The sequence below is a fragment of the Siniperca chuatsi genome, linkage group LG7 (assembly GCF_020085105.1).
Source record: "Siniperca chuatsi isolate FFG_IHB_CAS linkage group LG7, ASM2008510v1, whole genome shotgun sequence".
Taxonomy (NCBI): Eukaryota; Metazoa; Chordata; class Actinopteri; order Centrarchiformes; family Sinipercidae; genus Siniperca; species Siniperca chuatsi.
The window spans coordinates 5,471,793-5,496,217 of NC_058048.1; the positions used below are offsets into that span (position 1 = coordinate 5,471,793).

Sequence of the window (24,425 nt, forward strand, 5' to 3'; positions counted from 1 at the left end):
TCATTGCAAATTTTATATCTTTGGGGTTTCTGACTGTCGATCGGGAAAAAATACGCAGTATTAACATCACAACAAGACCGTGATGGCCAATTTTCACAGTTTTCTGACATTTTCAAGAATAGTTAATGAAAATAATTGGTAGTTGCAGCCTTAGTTAACAACATAACCATTGTTTCAATAGCATTTAAATACTACACACTGAAATATAGTCATTTAAATGCTGTTGAATCAACAGTTAAATGTAAGCTTGGCTTTTAAACATTTTCTCTTTTCAACCAAATTTAGCCCAGTGTTAACCCAGATGTCTAGATGACCGTCTTCCGACCTGCAAATGACTAAAACCATGCTTACTGGCTCAGGTCTTCTGTACGTTCCTTCCAACTCTGTGTAAAATATCGACTACATGTTTTTAACAGAATAGTTATCATCACAGTGAGGTTGACAGGATTGGTACCATTGTGCCTGCAGAGACCTGCTCTATACCAAAATCTGCACTGACCGGTCCTATCTGGCAATCAATCAATTACCAAAGACGCTGCACAGAAGTGTTGGTGGGTGTATATTTGAGCTTTGGACAGAGCCATGCTAGTTGTTCCCCCTGCTTACAGTCTTTATGCTAAGCTATGCTAATGGCCTCTTGGCTCCAGCTCCTTACATAATGCACAGGCATTAGAGTGCTATCGATGTTCTCATCTCACTCTCAGAAAGAAACAGAAAAAGCGTATTTTTAAAAAAAAAGTTGAACTCTTTAAAGGGACGACCTATCATGACTAGCGCTGGGTATCATTTGAAATTTTTCAAATGAAACGATACCTGAGTTTTTGTACCAATAGCAAAAGATACATTTTGATACCATAGTTTTAGAAACATACATGTTTTTCTATAAAAACCCTTTTTTTCATGTAACAACAGTTTTCAGACAGTTTTCAACACTTTGATACTGAGGTTCGATACGCATCTGTAATCGGAACAGATAGTATAAATGTGCTTAGATTTTTTTCATTTTGTCAAGTTTTTTCCACCTGACAGAATGAGCTACTGCACTTGTAGCACTTTTATTCCACTGGTAGCTCATCTGAAGAGAACAGCTTAAATGGTCAGACCTCTGGCTCTTTCAAGTATCTCTCTTTATCTAGCCTCATTGTTACATGTTTAGGTGTTATTTGCAAACAGCCACTCTCCTCTGGACCTCCATTATGGCACCAGATACAGCTGCTGGGAGATTTGTGGTGAACTATAAAGCCTTTATCAGCACTTAGTGGACTACTTCTCCTCCACTTCTCCTGTCATTAAGCGACACAATTTATAAATTTAAGATATTTCCTCGTCTCGCCAATGCGTCCACTCTTCATATGATGAAATGCACGGTGTTACTTAAGCACCAAGCAGCGCTGCTTGTGCTGTAGTATCAATAGAAAAGAGAAGGTATGACAGTGTAAACAGCAGTCCACATGGCTTAGCTTTGAGCCCGTGGAATCTTTTTATTTTTTAACACTTATTCAATGGAATTTCAAAGGTTGCAGGCAGATGACATTGTGGCTTTATGAGTGTATTAAACAGCTACAAGGACAAAAGATATTAAAAAGCTCTCCTTACCAATGAATAGTCAACACTGTGGTTTCAGAAATGCAACCCGACGTCACGCAGCGGTGGCCAGTCCGGCGTTCAGACCGGTCACACTGCTCCACAGTCAGTAAACCAGTTCATGGACCAAACTATGATACTCTCCCAGTTGTGTCCTCGCTTGGTTTATTTCGTGTACCCACGTCATCGATGACGTCGACTGCTCGCGGCAGCCCTGAACCTACCCCTAACTCGATGGAGGATGAACTTAAAAGGATGAAAAGAACAGGTTTTCATGTTGGTTCATGAAAACAAAATTGGAAGAGCTCCGGTGACATAACCACCAGTCGCATTTGGCTTCATATTCTGGAGGGTTTGTGCTCTGGTAGAACAGTGCGGACAGATCACGATGAATTGGATAAAGACAATTACTGAGAATGAAGAAAGCAGAGAGGGGGAAAAAAACGAAGAAAAAGAGAGGAAGAGGTGGTGAGTGATTACAGAGCCATTGGAAGACAACACTCAGAAAAGAGAGAAAATGACAGAAGAGTTTGTTTGTGAAAGATAGGAGAGTGACTCTTGGCTGGTTACCAGGTTCTCCTCTAATTGCCTGGAAACCATGGCGATGGCTTGAGGCTCGGACTAAATAGACATTGATTAATCAAGCAGTAGCTCTGTTAAGAGTTAATGGGGAGGCCACCTTCTTAATCACCACCCTTCAATTAACTTGAAACCAAAGCTAGCATCTCTTCACCACTTCCCCCTCGGGCTGCCTCGAACCTGATCGCTAAACCAAAACCAGCAGCGTCTCCACCAGCTCTAAATTTGTCCTCAGCGGTTCCCTCAGCAGTCTCTAGTTTACTGCATGGGATTTTTAACTCATCTTATGCTAAGTGACCAGTGTTTTGTCAGATAATGAGAGGCTGTTGAGTTGTGGTCGCCATTAATATTTTAAGACTGAAGCCGCCATTTGTCAATATTTGTTGCTGAAAGTCATTGGGACTCATGCAAGATCATTTTCATATTCTTATCCTAAACCTCTCTTACTTTCTTCTGTGAGCTTTACTCGTACGAGTCAGATTCACCAAACTCTCTTAACTGGACAAATGGGTCGTAAATTGCTTGTTTCGGCCTGATGAATACCACCTCATGCGGTCATGTGACATCAACAGATACATTAGATAGGAAATACAGGAGCATACAGTATGATAATGTTACACTGTTGGAGCATGATACTGGACAGCAACCTGCATAAAGACCCAGAGTCAGCTGCCAGGGTGTGAGAAGTTTCCTAACAACTACTGAAATGTATAAGTTGCTTCCCTGAAATTTGCCAATAAAATCATAAAGTCCGCCGTGTGGAGACGGACACGACTGGTACGACAGGTCTGGACCTCTCATGAATTCGTTGGTACCTGTGGGGTCCGCATCAGCCGCTGCCCACCAGTGTTAGTATTTCTTTATACATGGTCGCATTTTACACCGACATTTTTCCATTAAAAACGACACTACGCAGTCTTTTGTGTTCACATATTACACACTTTATTCAATTTATGACAGTTGTTTTCTAATTGGGTGCACACAATTTAGTTAACATTCTGTCACATGGTTCTTTAATTTGCAAGTAACACTTACCTTTGTTTTTTTATCTTACCAAGCTCCTCTGGCAAAAGGCCTGAAGCCTGGGAAAGATGGCCTTCGAAGTACAGCCCACATGAAGTGGAAGAAGCCAACAGGGACTTGAATTTAGAATTTTCGAAAATCTCTTTTTGTTTGGCTTTGTTATCATTTTCTGGAAGCTAATTCTTTCTTTTTTTTTCTTTTGATAGGTTGTTGTTTATGATTGGATTTCGGGTGCTTTCACACCTGTAGTTCGGTTCATTTGGTCCGGACCAAAGGGGGAAAAAAATTATGAACACTGTTGCATTTTAGTTCTGGTCCTGGTTACCAAATGATTTGCATAAATATAAACATGACGAATACAGATCAATTATAAGGTTGCTTCCTGAACAGATTTCATGATCAGCAGATGGATTTATTAGTAGTAGTTTAGTGATGTATGTGTCTGTATAGAGTTGTGTAATTATTAATTAACCATACTATTTCATTAGCAGGGTGTTATTTTTGTTACTAGGATAGTTATTCTTGACATATCCCACTTTTGAACCATCAATATTATATTATTACAGAATATTTCAATGTATGTGCGTCTATGCCAAAAGAGGGCTGCAGATGGACTGACTGAGCTTGTATACAAGAGGACGTTACCCAGTCCCAGCCACTCCCTCGGTCTCTCTACATCCACACACAGGCAGCAGCAAGGGTTGGGGTCGGGAATTTAATTATTTATATTCCCTGTGGTGTTGCCCAGTGTTGATAAAACTTTCTAAAAATTAAATCTCTTTTGTTGAAAGTTATGGCATAAAAGCCTACAACCTTTTAAATACATTGTACTGTTAATTACACATCCTCCTTTTTCTTTTTCCTTTGGTCTTATCAGAACTTGAAGGGCAGTCTCTCAACATGGTGCCGTTTGATTGATTCAGCTTTGTTTTGGCTGCACTTTTGAATCACAGTGGTGTGAGTGATGCCTGCAGTCTGTACAGTCTGTTCCATCACCGGCTAATTTAAGTTCTTTCAATTTTCATACACAGATAGCAATATCTCCCACTTGGTGAGAAGAAGTACAGAAGTATCGGTGCATCTGTGGAAAAGTGTCTGAATTGCACGATTGCTGGCAGTTATATCTAAATAAAATCCCATATTAACACTAATACAATTGATTTAGCTAATGAAAGGAATAGTTTGACATTTTGTGAAATACACTTGCATGCTTTCTTGCCAGTAGTTAGATGAGAGGGCCGATACTGCTCCCATGTCTGTACGCTAACTATAAAGCTAGAGCTGGGAGGTGATTAACCTAGCTTAAAGGTGGGGTATGCCATTTTGGTGAAATCTAATACCATGATATAGAGCGAACAACGACACAGCAAGTAATGTAACTAACATTTGCTAGGTTGGGGGTTAGCAGACTGTCGCTACAGTAGCTGCTGCGAAGCTAACAGCCAGAGAGGTTTCCCAGAGCCAGCACAGCAGCTCCAGACAGCGATACACACAACTCTGCTGCTGCTATAGCTAACGTCACAACAACAGCACATCTTGGCAAACTAGAAAGTAAGCTGAGGAGATATTCACTGATTTGACAAAAGACGTGTATTGGATTAGAATCGCATACCCCACCTTTAACTTTACAAAGTTAGACAGAATCTGCCTAGCACCTCTAAAGCTCACTAGTTAGCACTTTATATCTTTTTGTCTAATTTGTACAAAAACCAAAATGTAAAAATGACAGTCTGGGGTTTTACAGGAAGTTACATGCAGAAACTATTTCTTGGCATAACACAGTCATTTCCTGGAGTCTCCAATGGTTACAAACGAGAAATAATCATGTTAATTTGTGAGCTTTAGAGGTGCTGGTAGGTGGATTTTTTATTTTGCTATAGCTATACACTATATTTATACATTTGTATCTGGTCACTTGTTAACAAACAGCTACAAATATGTAATATGAGGTTTTTTTAAACTAATTTAAGCTATTTATCTGGTTTATGGTGTCAATACAAGACCATCTCAGAGAATGTCTGAAGGTTTTCCTGTTCTTCCCATCCTGCTGACAGCACGTGAATGCAGCATATGACTTGACCACAGCACTGCAACTTCTGTTGCTATGTGTTGTCAGATAAGGCTAAGTGGTGAGTGGACCTGACTCACACCAACGTTAGCCAAACACAATATTTACAAGCACACCTGGCTGGTGAGTTTATTACAATATGAGGATCATTTATCTGAGCTAGCCTCAGATTTTATAATGAGCTAGCACATTACTTGACTACAGCTGTGTCTTTGAACCCTATTTTATTTCGTGAGTTGCGTCTACAGTGTACAAGCTTCTAAACCAATATTCACCCTTGGCTGCCTCAGATAGATGCTTCTTTTTAAATAGACATCTCAAAAATATTGTTATTTCAACGTGCCATTGCAAAGGTTTAAAGGTTTATTCATTGCTTATGAAATGCTGTTTATTTTATTTAATAAAACTACAGTTCACGACAGGACACCTGGACAGTTGGAGCTGCACACAAGATCCATTATTACACTTTGTATAACGCCTCCCACAGCTTTTTGTCCTGTGATGCCCCCAGCACATGGCAGGGCCAGGGAAAGAGACACTGTAGACCTTTTTCATTGCAGACATTTTGATGTGTCGTATCAGGAAAGCAACAGGTGGAACTGATAACATTAATGATCGCTTAGTTCCATCAAAGTGTCCTAGTAAGCCATGTCAGTGAACCAGCATGCACAATACCAGGACCCCGGACCTGGAACAGCTAAATGGAATGCAGCCATTATTTATGTTATTAATTCCACCTGTGGGTTTCATCCTCTGACATATCAAAATGTCAACCTGAGAAGAGGTCTAATCAGCCAGAATAACTGGGCTCTTAAATGAAACAATAATTTGCAAAATGAAATGTATGAAGAAAGTAGTTCATGGACTTCTAATTTGAAAGCTCTCTGCTCAGACCTTCAATATAAAAACATTAATAATAATAATAATAATAATAAATAATGAATCAGTTATGATCACAGAACCTCCACCTTATCAGAGGTGGATGACACTGTCTGGTCAGTGTGTGATCTTTAATAAAGGTCAATATCAGCTTCATATATGGGTATGAAGCTCTTTAATTACCAAAGAGCCTGCACTTGAGCCGTCATGTTTGCCATGTCTGTCTCCAGCTCCGTCTTTGTTCATGTTCAGCTGGGAGCAGTCCACCGCTTTGATGCTGACCGGCACTAATTAGTGTGGGTGGTGATTTCTAATGAAAGAAAAGCCCACACTGTTTCCTCCATAAATGGTTTATGTGTGTGTTTATGCACTCAACACGCTATCCCCTTAGAGTTCAAGGAAGTAGACTTAGCGTTTTTATTTTGTCCTTGTCATATATATTTCATGAGGGGCCACTGTTAATAATGTATGGCTTTTGTGGAGACTGGATTCCATTTATGTACACCTTACGAAATACATTTGACCCGTCTTTTGTTTGCTATTGTTTCAATGTGTTCCACAATTTCTTACTTTTTACAATTGCAGACCTTCTCACCAAACACACACACATTCTGTCAGCACTCTGTTGCGAATACATTAATTGCTGGTTCGTAAACCTTCTCGTGTTTGGATTCAGATTAGAGCGAGCTGGAAGATTAATTTCTATTCAGGGTTGAGCTATTTGCATTGCGCTTCAAATCGTTATCACACTATGAGGATAAGCAGTGTGCTCCTCTGACTCACCCTCACACACACACACACACACACACACAGAAATGATCTGTATTGCTTCGGATTTTTGGTTTCCTTTTATACTGGACATATTGCCATTAGGGAAATGTAATGAATATGGTTTATTTCTACAAACTGCAAATTGTCATCGGCCATCTGAACAGTTTGACATCTTGGGAAAAAGGTTATTGGTTTTTACCAAGAGTGAGATGAGAAGATTGATATCACTCTCACGCCTGTACACTAACTGTGTAGCTAGAACCAGCAGCTAAGCATAAAGGCTGGAGGGGGAAAACACTTAGCATGGCTCTGTCCAAAGTAAAATCCAAAAATCCACCTACCAGCACCTCTAAACTTTTCTCGACCAAGGAATAGTTCCAGCACGTAACTCCTCGGAAAATCACAGCTTGTAGTTTTTCACTTCGATACGCTTTGATGCAGGAATTAAACAAACAAGATACAACGTGTTAATTAGTAAAAGTTAGAAGTGCTAGTAGGCTAACTGTTTCCCCCCTGTGTGTGTAAGGACCATTGGCACTACACACCCCTTTCTGGCGGCCATTAGGCCAATCAGACATGCCAAATTGGCAGCAGAGACAGTAGCATGAAAATAATTGGCAAGTTTGCTTTTTTAGTTTCTGTAGCTTTATATTTAATGTAAAGGTATGAAAATGGTATCAATCCTCTCATCTAACTTTCGACGAGAAAGCTAATAAGCATATTCCCCAAAATGTCAAACAGTTTCTTTAACTACTACTTCTAGAACCTATGTGACTCATCAACCGCTAGTCAGTAGTCTGTATTCATAATCCACAATCCAAGCATCATGGAAAAACTAAAAAAGCAACCTTGCCAATTATTTTCATGCTACTGTCTCTGCTGCCAATTCGGCATGTCTGATTGGCCTAATGGCCGCCAGAAAGGGGTGTGTAGTGCCAATGGTCCTTACACACACACAAGCAGAAATAATTTCAGACACGATGCCCCCACAATGCATCACGTGTGACTGTGTGATCTCAACTGGAAACTGTGTGAGTCTGTGTATCCTGGTGACCATCAGGACATATCACAACATACACCTGTTGATGCACTAATCATAGGTTTCTCTCATCTGCTACGTCGCTATTAATGTCGCTCTCATCTGAAAATATAGCAGCTGATTCATACGTGTGTGTGTCTTTCAGTCAAAGAGCCTGTCATAATTTACTGCCCCTCCTACGCAAAACAATAGGCAGCATGGAAACCTCAGTGAGTCATACCTTTCTGTAGGAGACTGAGCATCTCTCTCTCTCTCTCTCTCTCTCTCTCTCTCTCTCTCTCTCTCTCTCTCTCTCTCTCTCTCTCTCCAAACATGGTCGGCCCTGTTGTCACTTAAGTGGCTATAACCTGTCTGCACAAACAAACCCAAACGCACACAAAAGTAGATCTGCAGACATTATGAGCCTGCACTTAGCTACACACGAAAATTCATTCTCCCAGAAAGTGTTTCAAGCCGGCTGGCATTAGCAGCAAAATGAGTGGTGAAGATAGAAAAGCAGACCCATTAGGTGTTGTGTTGTGCCAGAGCAGACAGTACGTATCGTTGATGTAATGCAGAATCATGGCCTCGTTACCAGCCAAAGGGCTGATCTGGTAACGCTATGAGGTTTTGATGTGGGAGAGTAGTGTGTGTGTGTGTGTGTGTGTGTAAACAAACCTTGACTTCACAGAGTTGAATGTAATAATAATAATGTGTAATAATATTAAAATGTGAATAAAGATATCTAAACATTCCAGAATGTAAATATGGACATGCATTTCCCCAAGTGTTAAACAGTGTTGAAAGGAAAGTGTTCTAATAATCTATACAAGTAGTTTATTAAAATATCATAATTAAGCATTAAGGTTCATTCTGGACGTTGGAAACAAACAAAAAATCTCAACACAAGGTCCAACTTACTTGTTGTCTCCAAAGCTTTCAACCACATCTCATGGCCTTCTGCAGCAGATGGTGTTGCATAGGTCTGCCCCCTGAAAGTTGCGAATCACCGTCGACTGAGATTCTTCAAGTCGAGCGTTCGTTTTTAGGGGTTTTTTTGGGTTTTTTTTTGTTAGTTAGTGTGCAGAGTGAATGCTCCTCGCTTTCACGCTGCTCTCCAGGGTAAAATCATTCCACTACGTCAAGTAGTACATTATACTACGGGCACGGGCATATGGGGCCCCCTGGGGTCAGCTGAGAAAAAAAAAAGAGCCATGTGTATATCTGTTCTCTCGGATTCATAATCTGTGTCCACGGAATTATGGATTTCTAAACCGAGAGTACAGATTTAGACATGGTTCTTTTTTTGACCCCAGGACTGCGTAAGCTGCGGACCCAGATCAAGGCTGAGTCTGAGTGAGAAGGAGGCAGCTGCCTGGAGGAACAGAAGCCTTGCCCAGAGGCCTTGCCCTGGCTCCGAGATAACATTATCTTCTGCCTGAGTTACAGCTCACAGCAACTTAATGCAATATAGTCTCGGCAAAAAATGTTTCACATTTCCGATCCATCGTTAGCGTAATCAGCACGCATTAGCTCGAAGGTTTAACTTGGCTTGTTTACTGTGTTACTTGAACGTCGCTGTCACCCTGAACGTCCCGCTGAACCCGCTGATGGTCGCACTCTGTCCCAACCTTCCAGTTAGATAACTCCTGTTGTTGTGTTACATATTTGTAGCTGCTCGCTAACAAGTGAAACTAGATACAAATAAATAGTATATAGCTTCTTTTAAATTTGCTAAATTGTTTGTATTAGTTCCAATATTGTATTTTATTTCAATTTAACTGCCAGTGATTGCTCCAGGTTTGTTGACACTTTGTAGTTCTTTTCACCAAGGGGGAAATATAGCTGTCATAAATTTACAATAGCTCCAACTCGGAATTACAAGTCGGAGGTTGACATGAACAGTTTCTGCCACGTATACAATACGACGTGAATGCGGCACAAGTGAAGTACATTTTTTCGTCAAAATATTCTTAAAAAGTTGTGCTCTGTAATTGATTAATTTGAAAATGTAGAATACTTATAAATCCAAAGGTATTGAAGTAACGAGATTAACAGTCTACAGCCATGCTAGTAGCTCTGTGAGACTGTACTTAGATACAGTGCTGCTTTTAGCTAAATGCTAACGTCAGCATGCCAACGTATTCACAATGACAATGTTAACATGCTGAAATTTAGCAGAAATAATGTTTACCATGTTCACTGTCTTAGTTCAGCATGTTAGCATGCTAACATTTGATAATTAGCACTAAACACACAGCTAAGGTTTTTAGGAATGTCATTAGTTTTGCAGGCGATTTGGTATAAACCAAAGTATGGGACAAATTTTGACTAAATGCTGGCGCTTGATGAAAAGTCAGGGGATCACCAAAGACATTAGACTTTATCCTCTGGAAACCATTAATATCTGTACAAAACTTTAGGCCGATTAGTTGTCAAGCTATTTCAGGACCAAAGACATCCATAGAGCCTTGCCACTAGCATGGCTAAAAATGAACACACTAGCTAAAAATTGTAAAAACAAGTCACAAGGTCTTAACCCTGGGGCTTGAGCATGGTCCCCAGAGGATGAATGACAATTATTTTGATGACCACAACTTTTTTATAGTGCCACCATCGAGATAAATGTTCCGCTTTTATTTTAGAAATGTCAATATCTAATGGGCAGATTGCCCAGAGGATTAAACCTTTCCATTTTGCACACTGCGTGAGCGAGGACAAGATTTCAGGATTTCTCATAATCTAATAGGTAGATTGCCATGAAATGAGCACATCCATGCTATCAAGGAAGCCCATGATCTCCTTTACTCCCTCACAACTTTACATTTTTTGTCCTACTCGGAGTACGTTTCTAAGAACCGCAAAATTGCCATCATGTCGTTGTGTCCAGCACTTTTATAGTGTGTAAGAAGTAATATTGCAGATTTCAGGGCCCCCTAATGATGCTTTAGTCTTTAAATCTTGTTCCTATATGCAGAAAATGGAGCATGATGGGTAATCTAAATTATTATTGTAAAACAATTGGTGGAAGGCTGAATATGTACAGCCAGCACTGTGCTTTGACTTAGTATTGAATTCAGTGACAGCAGCTTTGTTACATTACTCAAAATATGTTTAACTGCTCCGGTCTAATCCTCTTCTGGGTCTGGAGTTGTCATTCATGTTGACTTTTTAAGATTTAACAAGACCACTGTTCATGCGTGAAGCTCCGCCAGCAGGTTTCTGCGTCGTCAGCTTTGATTGAGCTTGAGATGTGACAAATTTTAGATTTTCCCTCACCAGCAAGCAGACAGTCAGACAGCTGGAAGCAATTCAACAGGCTTTAATTTAATGCGTTAGGGGGTCAGCGAGTTTACAAAGTAGCATGGAAAATGTAAAAGCCTTTCAAATTTTGCCTTGCATTTACACACAAGACACTTATGTGTATGCGTGTATTTCTGTGTGCATGAATGAATTTGTACCTTTTTATGTTTGTTTATAAAGAAAAAACATGTAGTGTGTGTGTGTGTGTGTGTGTGTGTGTGTGTGCGTGTGTGACCAATAATCAGTATTGTTTAAATGGTATTTTTTTCCTTTCGTTTCTTTGTTTGTTTTAATGTAAAGCTCATTACATTTTCTCATTTTTTTCCCATGCGAATCAAATGTGGTATATAAATATATTGCCTTGCCTATAGGGGTCAATAGGGCTGCCTATATAAGTACTATATGTACAATTGCTTATATGAGGATATGATGGTCTTATTCAGTGTGTGTGTGTGTGTGTGAGTGTAGGACCTGGGCATGGAGTCAACATCTCTGGATGATGTGTTGTACCGCTACGCCAGCTTCAGAAACCTGGTTGACCCCATCACGCACGACCTGATCATCAGCCTGGCACGATATGTCCACTGCCCCAAGACGGTAGGACACACACACACGCACACACGTAAAAATCATCTAACGTGAAGAATACTTTTGCCAATTACAGTAAACACACTTGTGCGCACTCTCTCTCTCTCTCTCACACACAGTCCAATTTGATTCATTTCGTTGCTGCTATCAGATGATCTGGTGACTCATTTTGTCTGACACTATTAGGTTACGGAAGTGCTCTAAGTGGTTGTGTGGCTGTGTGTGTCCTTGAACGAACTACAGCTCCTTGTGTTTGTTCATTCATGTAGTCCGGTATGTCATTGAGGGAGAGAGAGGGAAAGAAAGCGTGACAGCAGCCATACTGGATGAATAATGGAGGGAGGAAGGAGGAGTGATGGAGATGAAGATAGGAATTAAAAGGCCTGATGTGTAATTGCAGCATTGTGCTGAAACACTGTTGTCCCAATGCTGGCTGTGTTAGAAGACTTATTTTAAACCAGTGCTGAGCCAATTTGAATCTATTTACTGTAAAAAGCCATCTAGATCTGAGAAACAGCTATCATATTATTCCTAGACCTCTGGATGACATCTCTCCGGCTGCCTTAAGTGATGCAAATGATTTTCTGAGATGATAAGATAATTGTTCTAATCTATGTGTGAGCGATGTGTGTCTATTGATTTATGGGGTAAATTCACCCACAGTCCCACTGAAAATTAGACAAGAACCCGCAATAGAACACTTGGGACAAACCACGAAAACATGCAGGCTAGCACGCTGTCATTTATAAAAAGGTGTACAATGTCACAGGTCAGCCGGCTAAATCTTTCTCTAGATGTTAGCTAAAGGAATGTAACTGTGTTAATGTTATCTAATGTTTTAGCTTCTCATCTCAAGCTAAACCCAGAAAGCGATCGGTATTTTAGTGAACAGGTGAGCTTCTGAATGATCAAATGAGACTAAACCCCCCCCCCCAAAACAAACAAAAACTAAGAAAAATGAAAAGACTAAAAATTTAATAAAACGAATATACATTTTTTTCAAAAGACTAAAACTAAATCAAAATCATGTGCCAAAATGAACACTGGTAACATATGGAAGTTTTTATTAGACTTTAGTAAGACAATCCACAAATGTACCATGACCCACAAATATTTCACAATGCACAAACATGTAAAGTCATATCCACAAAAATACAGAACAATTTGCAAATAGGCATAACTTACTCTGTCAAAACATATTTTAATTTCACATAAGTTTTACAAATGTAAATAGTTTCACCACAACGAATACATGTAAAGTGATATTTACGCGTTTGTGAATTCATTTTTACATGTGAAACCGGTTTTGCACATTTGTAGACTGCTTCCTGTCAGCTTTTGGGCCACGTGGCATTTGTGACTTCCCTCCTATTTATCTGTGGAATTTTGGGTTGCTCGCTCCCAGACCCCGCTGTGAGCGGGCTGGAGCTCTCCCAAGAGACCGGTCTGATACACAAGAGGCCGTTATTTGTTGACGGATGGTTTGTTTAAATATCACAACACAAATATCCATTATAAAATGAACTGGACTCTGTGGTTATCTGCCTTAATTTATGCATATTTACAAATCGCGCTGTATTTTTGTGGATATGACTTTACACAACCCAAATAAAAAAATAATGTTTCTGCATAGTGAAATATTAGTGGGTCATGGTTCACGTTTGTGGATTGTCTTCTGTGGGTTACAACTAATAAAGTCCAATAAAAACTTCCATAGTAACGCTGTATGAAGAGCTTTCATTGGTGAAAATGTTGTGTTCACTGAAAAATGAACCAGATTTGGATTGTGATACGGTGCTCGTTATAGGTGAACGAGCCACATTCTGCCAGAGACTCTTCACACATGCAGAAGCTGCAGAGGAAATCGAAGGGAAGGGTTTTGTGTACAGTTCATGATAAGTGAACACAGAGAGGCTGAGAAGAGCAGAGCAAGACTGAGACAAACACCAGAGCGGGTGTTGTTATGTGCGGAGAGAAACGCAACAAGAGAGAGGAAGTACAGAAGGAGACAGAGAGAGGTGTTATTTCCCTCGTTCTGCTCCGTCCTTCCTGTCTGACACGTCTGATCGCTGTTCTCTTTTACTTTCCTGAACTTGGTATCAAAGATATTTGAGGCTTCACCGCTTCTCATAAAATGTTAATGCAGCATCTATGAATGCCATACATCTTTTTCCAAAATCATCTTTATATAAGTACAGTTTTTGCTGCAAAAAAATTATACAGAATTTGCACACTTGTTATCATTGAATATTTGCAATGCTGTCACTGGTGAGTGTACTTAAATTTCATTGTGCAACCCTTAGCTTTGCAGAATCACTTCCCTGTTCACTGCAATTTTCATTTAAATAACAATATTACAGCTTGTCTGTTGTCAGGAGCTCAATCTACTTTATTTTTGTACTAGATTAAGCCTTTTTATCTTGACACAAGAATTTGGTAGGCTTTGTTTTATGGAATGTGTGCAGAATTATTATTTTTAGCCTCTTGAATTCTGTTTAATAATGACAGGTGGCGTGACTGCAGCAATTTTGAGCAATGATATCACTTCATTTCACTTAAAATAATGATTGAAATAATGAACTTGCATTGGTAAATGTTTTTTTTTTTTTTTGGCCACTTGTGGGCAGCGAAACAAGCTGATAACATAATATTGACATATTGTCACTCTAAAGCTGTGGGAAATATCTGGCTCTTCTTAAATGCTCCACTATGTTCAGCTAGTGTACAGTGGCTTTATCAGTGATTGCTGAAAACAGCTGCCTGCTGCTGTTGGGGAACTGCAAAGTCAGGTGATAATGGAGTGAACGAGACATTGCCTTGTCCTGGGTGTGGAGAACCAGGCATTTTTGGAAATGAGTACAGAATTCTTCAAAATCACTTGATGGTATTAATAAAGTGATTGTATGCATAAATTACTGACTCAAACAAAATGGATTTGAGTTACTAGCGTTAAGTTACTCTTTACATTTTGCATCCCTACATCCTAATCATCACTGTAGCCCCAAAGACTGCAAAGCCACACAGACACATTGGTTGACAGCTTCCCTCCACAGAGGAAATTTCCATCAAGCAGTGCCACAAAAGCACAAGAGTATCTTCAGAGACCCAACACACATACCCCGCTCTGCCTTCGGGCAGCCGATAACACCGCATTTGTGCAGAGGGAACATGGTTTAAGGATGTTGTTTGCTTCACTTCCACCTGCCAGTGTTACTTTATACAGCTGCGGTTGTGGGTATTGCTGTTTTTTAAGTTGTCAGTCATGCTGTTAACATGCACATGAAGAGATCAGAAAACATGACCATTGCAAATACGCTGTGACAGGACTGTGACTGTGACTTCATATGGACCTCCTCTTTCAGTCCGTTATGTTTCAGTCAATACTCCGGTCCAGAAAACAGAGAATTGATTGAATGAGTTTTTCCCACCTCACAGCCTGATTAATCCATCTGATGAATATAAACACAGTCAAACTGCTGGAGGATTAATGACACCTTTCCACAAATAAACAAAGGGACTGAAAACCTGTTGGGTTAAGAGACAGGATTAATAGATTGAGGTAGTTGTGGTGGTGCATAAATAGAAATATAATCATCATCATTAATTACATCAGTGTTAATCCTCTCTATGTTATATTTATGGATCATCCAGGGAGATAAAAGGAGAAAGAGACCCTGAAACAATCAGCCATTACCAATGAATCACTCAAAAAAGTCATTATATGCCACAAACGGCAGCAAAATATTCTATATTTCAGTATCCAAACACATAGTTGTTTGTTTGTTTGTCTGTCAGCAGGATTACAGAAAAGCTACTGGCCCGATTTTCATGAACCTTGGTGGAAGGGTGTAGCATGGGCTTCATTTTCGTTAACATTGCGAGATGACACCGGTGTCTATGGCAAAATGAACTGTATTCGCACAAATGTGCGAACCTGTCGTAATTAAAGCGAATGGTGTGCCACGACTTACATACAACAAAACATAACAGCCACCTCGTACATCACTGTAGAAACAAATGCAGCCGGTATTAATCCGGAATTCCGGATTTTCTGACCTGAAAATGTGAGCCACGTGGATCATGCAGATCCGTAAAAAAAAATATTTTATGGTCGTCCTAGCTTCTCTGGCCTCTTCTCTGCGCGTTTGACCGAGGGCGGGGCTCAGCTCCAACACACACGCACACACACACACACACAGCGGACAGCAGAGCAGCGAACCAGGTGAAGTGAAGGTAATACTTTACTCGAGCTGACAACAACTCGAGTAAAAAGTAGAAAAGCAATATTTCCACCTGCTTTGTCCGCAGTTTTTGTTGTTACAACCACAGCGCGCTTGTTTAACATACTGTAATATAATAGTTTTGGAAATATATCCAGACAAGTATAGTGGTTGCGCTTGCAGAGTTGCATATCATAGAAGACTGGCCTTGGCGGAGGTCTGCGCATGCAATGATTTGATTTCATTTACAGTATTACTCATACAACATACATAAAACACACTCCAGTGAAGCCCTGGATAATGCTGCTACTATCAGTAATAAAACACACTCATGCACACTCACAGTATCTCTTCCCATAGACAGCCAGGGTGGTATTGATCGATTCTACAGTAAATATGAAATCCATCAAACTACATCATATCCGTCATCCAATCAAATGAGGACTAAACAGTTTTTTAATTAAAGTTCTTTTCATTTCAAAGTTCAACGTTAGCAAGCCAATATATTGCTCTTAATGTAATGCACTGTGTTGAGTTATTGGACGTGTTATATGTTAGTTTCAAATAATATCATAATCACACAATGTAGAAAGAGAATAAGAGTTGACATGCATGCAATATAGACCAAGGGGGTATTTCTAGAAAGAGGGCTGGAGAAGTGTGACTTCAGTTAACTATATAAACAGCTGATTCTGTTGCCATGCTGTGAGCAACTGGCATCAGAGGTCATGATGCAGGCATGGCGCTGGTGGTTTTATATACAACACGACGGCATTGCAAAAGGTGTTGTTTACCTTGATGATGTGTTGGAGGTTTGGTGGTTTGCAGAAAGTGCAGAAAGCACCTGTCACCTGCAGGTGTTCAAACTGATCCACTGAGAAAACAGGCCCAAGCAAATGTCCACATCTTGTTGTGTAGACGCATTTTTAATGAACAATAGCTGTCGATAGCTAGGAAAATCCATTTCTGACAGAAAAAGAAACAAAAACAGATGAAAAGTTTGGAATAAAATAATAGTCAAAATTATGAGATACTAAGTCAAAAACTGGATTTCCTATTTTATAATTTTGTCTCAACAGTCATAATTCCTTTAGAATTCTTCTTTGGGGGGCGGGGGGTACTCCCTATATAACAGACACTCAGTGTACATTTATAAATCATCATCATTTTGCGTCATCACTGACAGCTGTAGTGTCACACTACAGTAATTTTCACATCTACCAAATGCAACACATCGCAGTGCATCATGGGTGTACATGCCATGGACGCTACTCTTTTTGTTCCATTGTGCTCTAAATAGCGCAAAAAGTCCACATTCAGTCATTCGGACACTATAGTGCATATAGTAGTCAATAGGGGTGATTTCACATACAGCCTAGGTGACACATAATTGTTCATTTCCTGTAGCTGCTTCACAATAAAAGCCTCCCTGTGGTTCAAAAGTAATGAGATCAGCAGCAGAAAGAAATTTGCATTAGCAGTTTGGTAATAAAGTAAATGCAGCTCCAATAAAGCTGCAGCAGAGCAATTAGTAAACTCTGAGGCGTCTCTCTGTTAGATGAAGGCAAGAACAGGAATGTAGGGGTGGAACGAATCTTAAAACCACTGAAACGCTTACATTGATCACCAGATACTAAAGCACTAAAAGCCTCTCACTAACTTTCTTTCTAGTCGCCTGCATGACCACAGCTGTTGAACCAGTCAGTTTAATCCAATGACACTGCTCAGTTGGGGGTGGAGGCCATCACAGTTTGGCCCATGATATCACGGGTCAGTGATATCACCTGATTTGAGGCTGAAGGGGAAATGAATATGATTACGACACAGGTAAAACATGCCGTACAGGGCGCATAGGAAAGGGCAGAAGCCAACTCAGAGCTCAGAGCAAGCACAGTTAGATTTTTTTGAAAAGAAAATCCAGGATTTCTGAATATCACTGCAACACGTCCTGTTAACTCACTAATCCTCCTTTTGTGGAATATCCCTCCTGGCAGACGCACACACTTACACACACACACACAACACTGGCAGAGTGATGCTCACACACGCATGCAGACACCTCATGCACATACTCCCTTTACAAGAAAACACACTCAGGCAAACGCACATGTACATAAAAACACACATGCGCACAGACTTGCTCATACACAGTTTCTCCCTTCCACTTCCACTTTGTCTCTCATGCTCACACACTCTTCTCCTCAGACTCACACATACACAGCAGCCTCCATAGGGAGTGTGAAAGGTCTTTTCATTGCAGTGGAGACTCCAGCTAAGCAGGGTGGTTTGTGAATCTGCACCTCCAGCAGCTGAAAGCTGGGCTGCTTTGTCACTGCAGCTGCTGTGATTCTCTCTCGGTGTTGTCTGTTATTTTCTCTTTTTGTCTCTTTCTTTTACCTCTTTTTTTCTTCCCATTTCACACCTCTTCTGTCTCCTGTCTGCAGCTTTTAAGTCATCTCTGTTTCCCACTTGTCTTCTGAGTCGTTCCATCCATCCGTCTGTGTGAAACCAACAGCTCACTGCGCAGCTTTACTTAGCTCAAAAGAAAAATTTGTGTCTGTATGTGTAGGTGTGTGTGTGTTTGACCCTGCTGATACTGACCCTTCATTAAATGTCAGATATGAGCCAATCAGCACTGCCCACCACCTGATATTTGGTGTCTGATTTGAATGATAACCATCATTTATTTTGTTATTTATTTTATGCATTTCTTTGTTTTGTCAGGGACAAAATATCAGATGCAGCCGCTTTAATTCAAACATATGGATAGAAAATAGATAAGAGTTCAATTTTTCAGTATTAACAATTGTGGAGTTTGCATCCCGTCGTAGCCTTGCAATTCTAAACTGTAACCATGGTCTTTCCGTAACCACACTTCAGCAGCCATGTACTGTACATGTACAGATATTGTTAAAAGCCAATCCAAGGTTTTGCAGAATCATCCAATTTTGATGTTCTTGTCTGGCGATGGTACGGAGCCCCCCAGGGGTCATGTGGTAGAAAGAAATATTGATGTGGAAATCTGTGCGAACTGATTAATAAACCAAGGCCCCGCTTTGCTGAACCATGCCCGCGAATTCAACTTTATGACCTCAGCCTCGACGGGTATAAACTACAACGGTGATCCCTGCAAAGTAAGCGGCTAACGTTACTGTACATGTGGAAGATTTATCATTTAATATTCATTCATCATTTCACCCTCCTGTTAGGTTACATCCGGCGGGGCTGAGGTCATGGAGTTGAATCCATGCTCACAGTACATGGATGGACGATAAGCTACTGACACCTTTCTGTAATGCTTTCTATTAATTTCCAATGTAAATGTGGCATTAAAGTTATGATGTTTGTCTTCACTGCGCATTCTTAAATTTTTAAATCCGTAACAGATTTCATTTTAGTCTTAAATCATCTCAAATGGTTGTCCATTATTGTGCCTGATCTGTAGATGTGTAGATGTGTCTTCTTCCTTCCTGTCTTGTGTGTGTAATGAGGAATACTGGCAAGTTATTGTTTACTCATAAATCACCACGGCACACGCGCGCGCGCACACACACACACACACACACACACACACACAGCGTTTCAGCCTATCCATCATTGTGTCTGTGCTGGAGCTCTTTGTCTGTCTCATCCAACTGTCAGAGGCTGTCTTGTCTCTGTGGTTAACATTAGGATCCAACAGATGTGTGTTTTGAAGACTACTTACCAAAACTTTAATTAATTTAACCTTGAAATTTGATCATTTTCATGCCCAAATAATTTTAAAGATATACAAGGATTCCGTGTCTCCTGTTATTTCACAGTATATTTGGCAGAAATAGTACTTATTCCAAATAACTCACAGCAAAATTGTATTGTCAAATTTCTTTGCATATTCTACCGGCTGTTGGCGAGAAAAAAGTCATGTTGTGTTGTTGAAATCTTGTTTTGTCCCTATGATCAGAAGTGCTGACTGCAGTGTTAAATTTAGCATTTGGGTGTGAATTAGTTTCAGTTACATTAAGTAATTTGATTATTGTTACAACTAGTTGGGTTTTACTCTGTAATTTCGTCCAGTTTTAGACAATGAAAGTTTGAGATTTAGTCCAGTTTTACTTGTGCATTTTTGATTTTTGATGATTTTTTTTTTGTCAGTTTGTGCTCTTTTCTTTAATCTCGAGAGTGACCTTTCATCAAACACCAAGAAAATGTTTTTTTGTTATGTTTAAGTTTGCCTTCTGAGCAGTTTAGTAGCCTATACTTGATGCATTTATCAATCCAGTAATATCCAGGAATGAATCACTTGCATGAGAGCACATGAAAACAGATTAATCAAATGACTGTGTGCAATGTGTAAGATGCCACACGTAGTGACAACACTAACTTGGCAGCCCTCAGCTCTAAGGGGCTGTTTAGTATCTTTTGGCTCATTGTTTTGCAACTTTCCTGTTTTTGGTCCACTCTTTGCGCTCATCAGCATCCTTCCCAGCGAAAAAGCTCTAAAAATCCACCGTACACTACCTGCCCAGCACCAAACTCAGCACTCGACTTGAAGAAATGGCTCTGAACATGTTTGTAGCTTAATACTATAGGCCTACTATAAAGTGTCGAAGTGTCCATAGAAACTTCTCAAACCACTCCTGCAGCAAAATCCGCTTTTCCGCTGTCTGTCTGTATGCTATAAGAGTATGTTCCACACACTTATATTACTTATATACTATACTTTTCATCAGAATTTTCTAAAATACGATGCTAAATAAACTGCTTTCTTTTGTTGCTAGCGCAGATAGCTGTTTACGTTTTGTTACAAAAATACAGCAGACATCAGTGTCCGCGGTGATATCTACGTCCCTGTAGAGCACATTGAGTGCTTTTCTTCCTGACATCAGCGATCCGGCCACGATTCTGAGTCAGCTGTCTGCCAGGTTTTCCCCTGCACCTCTTGACCGCTGAAACAAGAGCAATAAGATTGAATTATCCAAACAATTCATCTGCAGAATGGAGGAACAGTTTAGCAGTAATTTACCAGAGCATGCAGGGCATGCAGTGAAAAATAGGACTAAAGTAATGGTTCCATTTGTACTGTGCAAACTAACTTTATCAGCAGGCTAGCCTGAGGGGAAGGAATGGAGATGAAGCAGACAGATAGATAAGAGAGAAAGATGGAGACAGAGGGAGAGGAGAGGTCACCAGTTCTCTGGAGACTGGAAAGATTCATAGATGTGTCCTGTATCAATAATGTAACGAGAGAGAGGAGGGGAGGAAGAGCGAGGGAGACAGGGCAACCGAGAAAGAAGGAGAGAAAAAAAAGACGAGCCAAGAAGAAGCTAGGAGAGTGGCAGCGAAAGAGGAAAAAAGGAAGGGGATGAGAGGGAAGTGAAATGTAGAAAAGGCCACAGTGAAGCCGCGAGGCTCCAGCCAGATGCTGCAGCCGCTGTTCTCATCGACCCAAACTCTCTCTCATTCACTTCAGCACAATTCGATTCATGCAGCTTTACTGACATGATGAGACATGATGAGTGTCGGTACAAAACACAACATCAGTACGTCTCAACTAGGACTACACAGATAAACAAGAACCACAGGTTTTAAAATCTTTGTCTAAAAATATAATATTGTTAAAATATCAGTTATTGGTTAGATATTGACCCTTAAAATGTGCAGACTAGAAATTTCAATTATACTTTATAATCAGGAATATAATATCTCTGTCTAATGAAAACCTCGCATCTCCAAAATGTCGATGTTTCTGCAGCTAGGGCATTGTATTCTTAGCTTGACATCCATGCATATTTGAGTTCATCCAATGCCTTTTAAAAGGTTTTCATCAGACCAGGAGTAACAGGACTTTCTCAACCCTTAAAGGAAAACTGGAACTGTGAAACAGCAGGAAGATATTATGGGATAACACACTTCTGTCACCATATCACCAGCCTTACAAGACTAGTTTCACATCCAGCATACAGTGAGCAACTTTATCATTAATTTGAAGTCATATTTTTATCCACCTGATGAATGTTAATGTCCAATATTCACTCTCTTTTTGCTCTGTTTTGGTCTTCAACAACTCCTGAGGGAAATACCTGGCTCTTTAGCTGCTAAATGCTCCACGATGTTCACCAGCCAGTAGATAACTTTGTCTGTCTGCTGTTTGGTGCTGGGTAGGTAGTGCACAGTGGGTTTTTACAGCTGTTTTGCTGTAAACAGCTAGCATCAGCTTGCTGTTGCTAGAACCAATGCTGATGAGAGCAAAGAGGGTGAACCAAAACAGCTGTGGGCCATAAACCCAAAACAATGAGCTGAAAGATGCTAAAATACTCTGTAGAACTGAGGAAAACTACAGAGTTTCTCTGTGGATTTGTCTCTGCTAATGATCGCTTTCACATTACACATAGTAATTTGAGCCATTGTTATTATAAAAATATTGATCAGTGCAGCTTTAAGTAAAATATATATATGAATAAAAGAAATAAACAGGAGTTACAGATAGCAGAGCAGAGTACTGAGACAAGAAAAGAAGTGACAATATGAAAAATTATGAAAATGTGTTCATTCACTATGAATCTAAAAATGTGAATTTACATGATAAGTACAACGTGTCCTCAACTTTTTTGCAACGCTCGACCACACAGATACATTTACAAGAACATCCTCACAGTTTCTCTACGGGAATCATTATCACTTCATTTAATTTGAAAAATGAGAAATTCATTTGGCAGCCAAGGATGTGGAAGAACTCTTTCTCCGCCTCCCTCTGGGTATCAATTCATTCACTTTCACAAATGCTGTCTGCTAGAAAATTGTTTTTGTGCTTTACTATCCAACTTCTTCTTCCCTTCAGTATTTTACCAAGCAAGCCCAAAATACATACTCACACACACACTGACCTGAACATCACAGTGTGCTACCTCACAGTTTAGGGAACACTGAATGTCTTTGTTGATATCACTTCTTCCCCTCACCATCTGTTTTAGACTGGAAACTGGGGACCTGCAAACCTGACTCACCACCTGAATAAATGCATTTCAATATGGGTGGCAGATGAGGCAGATGGGTGGAGAAGAAGCGGTGTGTCAGTAACTCAGTAGCTGTTGTCTGAAGTTGCTTCCTCGCTCACTGTTCCCTACATGATGAAAACTCAGTAGGGTTCTATATACTGAGTAGTAAACTGAGGTGTCGGACATATCTGATTCATCATTATTTTGTGTCACAACCAGAAGATGCTGTTTCACATGACTATAATTTACATGTCGCCGAGGCAAATCATTGTGGGAAAGTCATGTGCATGCTTTATGCTCAACGTTTTTCATTTCATTCTGTGAATGTTCAAGTACACTACATGGTGCATAAACATGTAATTGAGTCACTCAAACTAACCAGTGCACAAAGTGAATGTAATGTAGCACACTGGGTAGACACAGCCAGTCAACGCACCATGTAGCGTTTAATTCCCCAGTCTCACAGTGTGTGTGTGTGTTTGTATGCATGTGTCCTGTCATTTCAGAAACTTGACAGAAGGTGTGTTTGCTAATTCTTTGCTCCAGTGGTGCTCAAATCCTTTAATTATATCCTTGTGTCTTTCTCTTGTCTGTTGCTGCTGTAACACTTCACTGCTCTGTCTTATTCTGTGATAATGTCATGTCCAACATGACATTTCTCCTCCCTCTCCTACTCGTCTGTGTGCACAACTCTGTTTACTGTAAAGCCTTTGACGGACAGCCTCAGCACCATACACCTGTTACATAAATATACCTGTATACAAAATACATACCTGTCAGTTATTTATGTTGGATTCTTTTTTTATTTTCCTATGTGCTGAACATTTGACAGATGACTGAGCACTAAGGTCCGTTGAAGGATTTTATCGTACCACCCGCATTTCGACCACACTGGGTCCATATCTTGAAGATCAAGGGTGCTCTGAACGATATAGATGCAGAATAAAATCCTTTCACTCCTAGAATGTTTTAAAAACAGTCAGTTATGCATTACTTGTTGCTCATTTCCAGAATAGTGTTAGTTAGTGATTTTACCATAAAATATCTGAATAATGGATGACTGATGCATGACATATGATAGACAATCATTTATCCAGATTTTACTTTTCCATTATTAATCATGTACATTTGGAATTGAGGTGTTGTTATTTAATATGCAAAAAACGGTCTTCCTATTCTACCAATAGGTGTTGCAAATTAGCTTTATGCTACAAACCTTAAACACAAGGTGTACACAGGTGTAACTGAAAACATACAGTTGTTTCCAAATGTAGGAGTAACACAGTAAACTATTTAACTATTTAGCAGGTTTATTTAGCAAAGTTCCAACCATAGTGATAAAGCTGCATTCGCTGATTTTGGTTATTAGAGGGCAGAAAAACGTCAAAACAAGCTCACAGATCCACGATATCACC

General features: G+C 40.0%; 1 protein-coding gene across 2 annotated transcripts in view; it reads left to right on the plus strand.

Annotated features, from left to right (window-relative positions):
* The window catches only part of lrrc75a (leucine rich repeat containing 75A), a 58,333-nt gene that overhangs the window by 3,479 nt on the left and 30,429 nt on the right, over window positions 1–24,425 (plus strand). For both annotated transcript variants that reach the window (XR_006378523.1, XM_044201869.1), the window contains one exon: window positions 11,694–11,822. Coding sequence is in view for 1 of the 2 variants with exons in the window: in XM_044201869.1 (XP_044057804.1) it covers window positions 11,694–11,822 (129 nt within the window). In the remaining variant the exon portion in view is untranslated. The remainder of the gene's footprint in view (window positions 1–11,693; window positions 11,823–24,425) is intronic.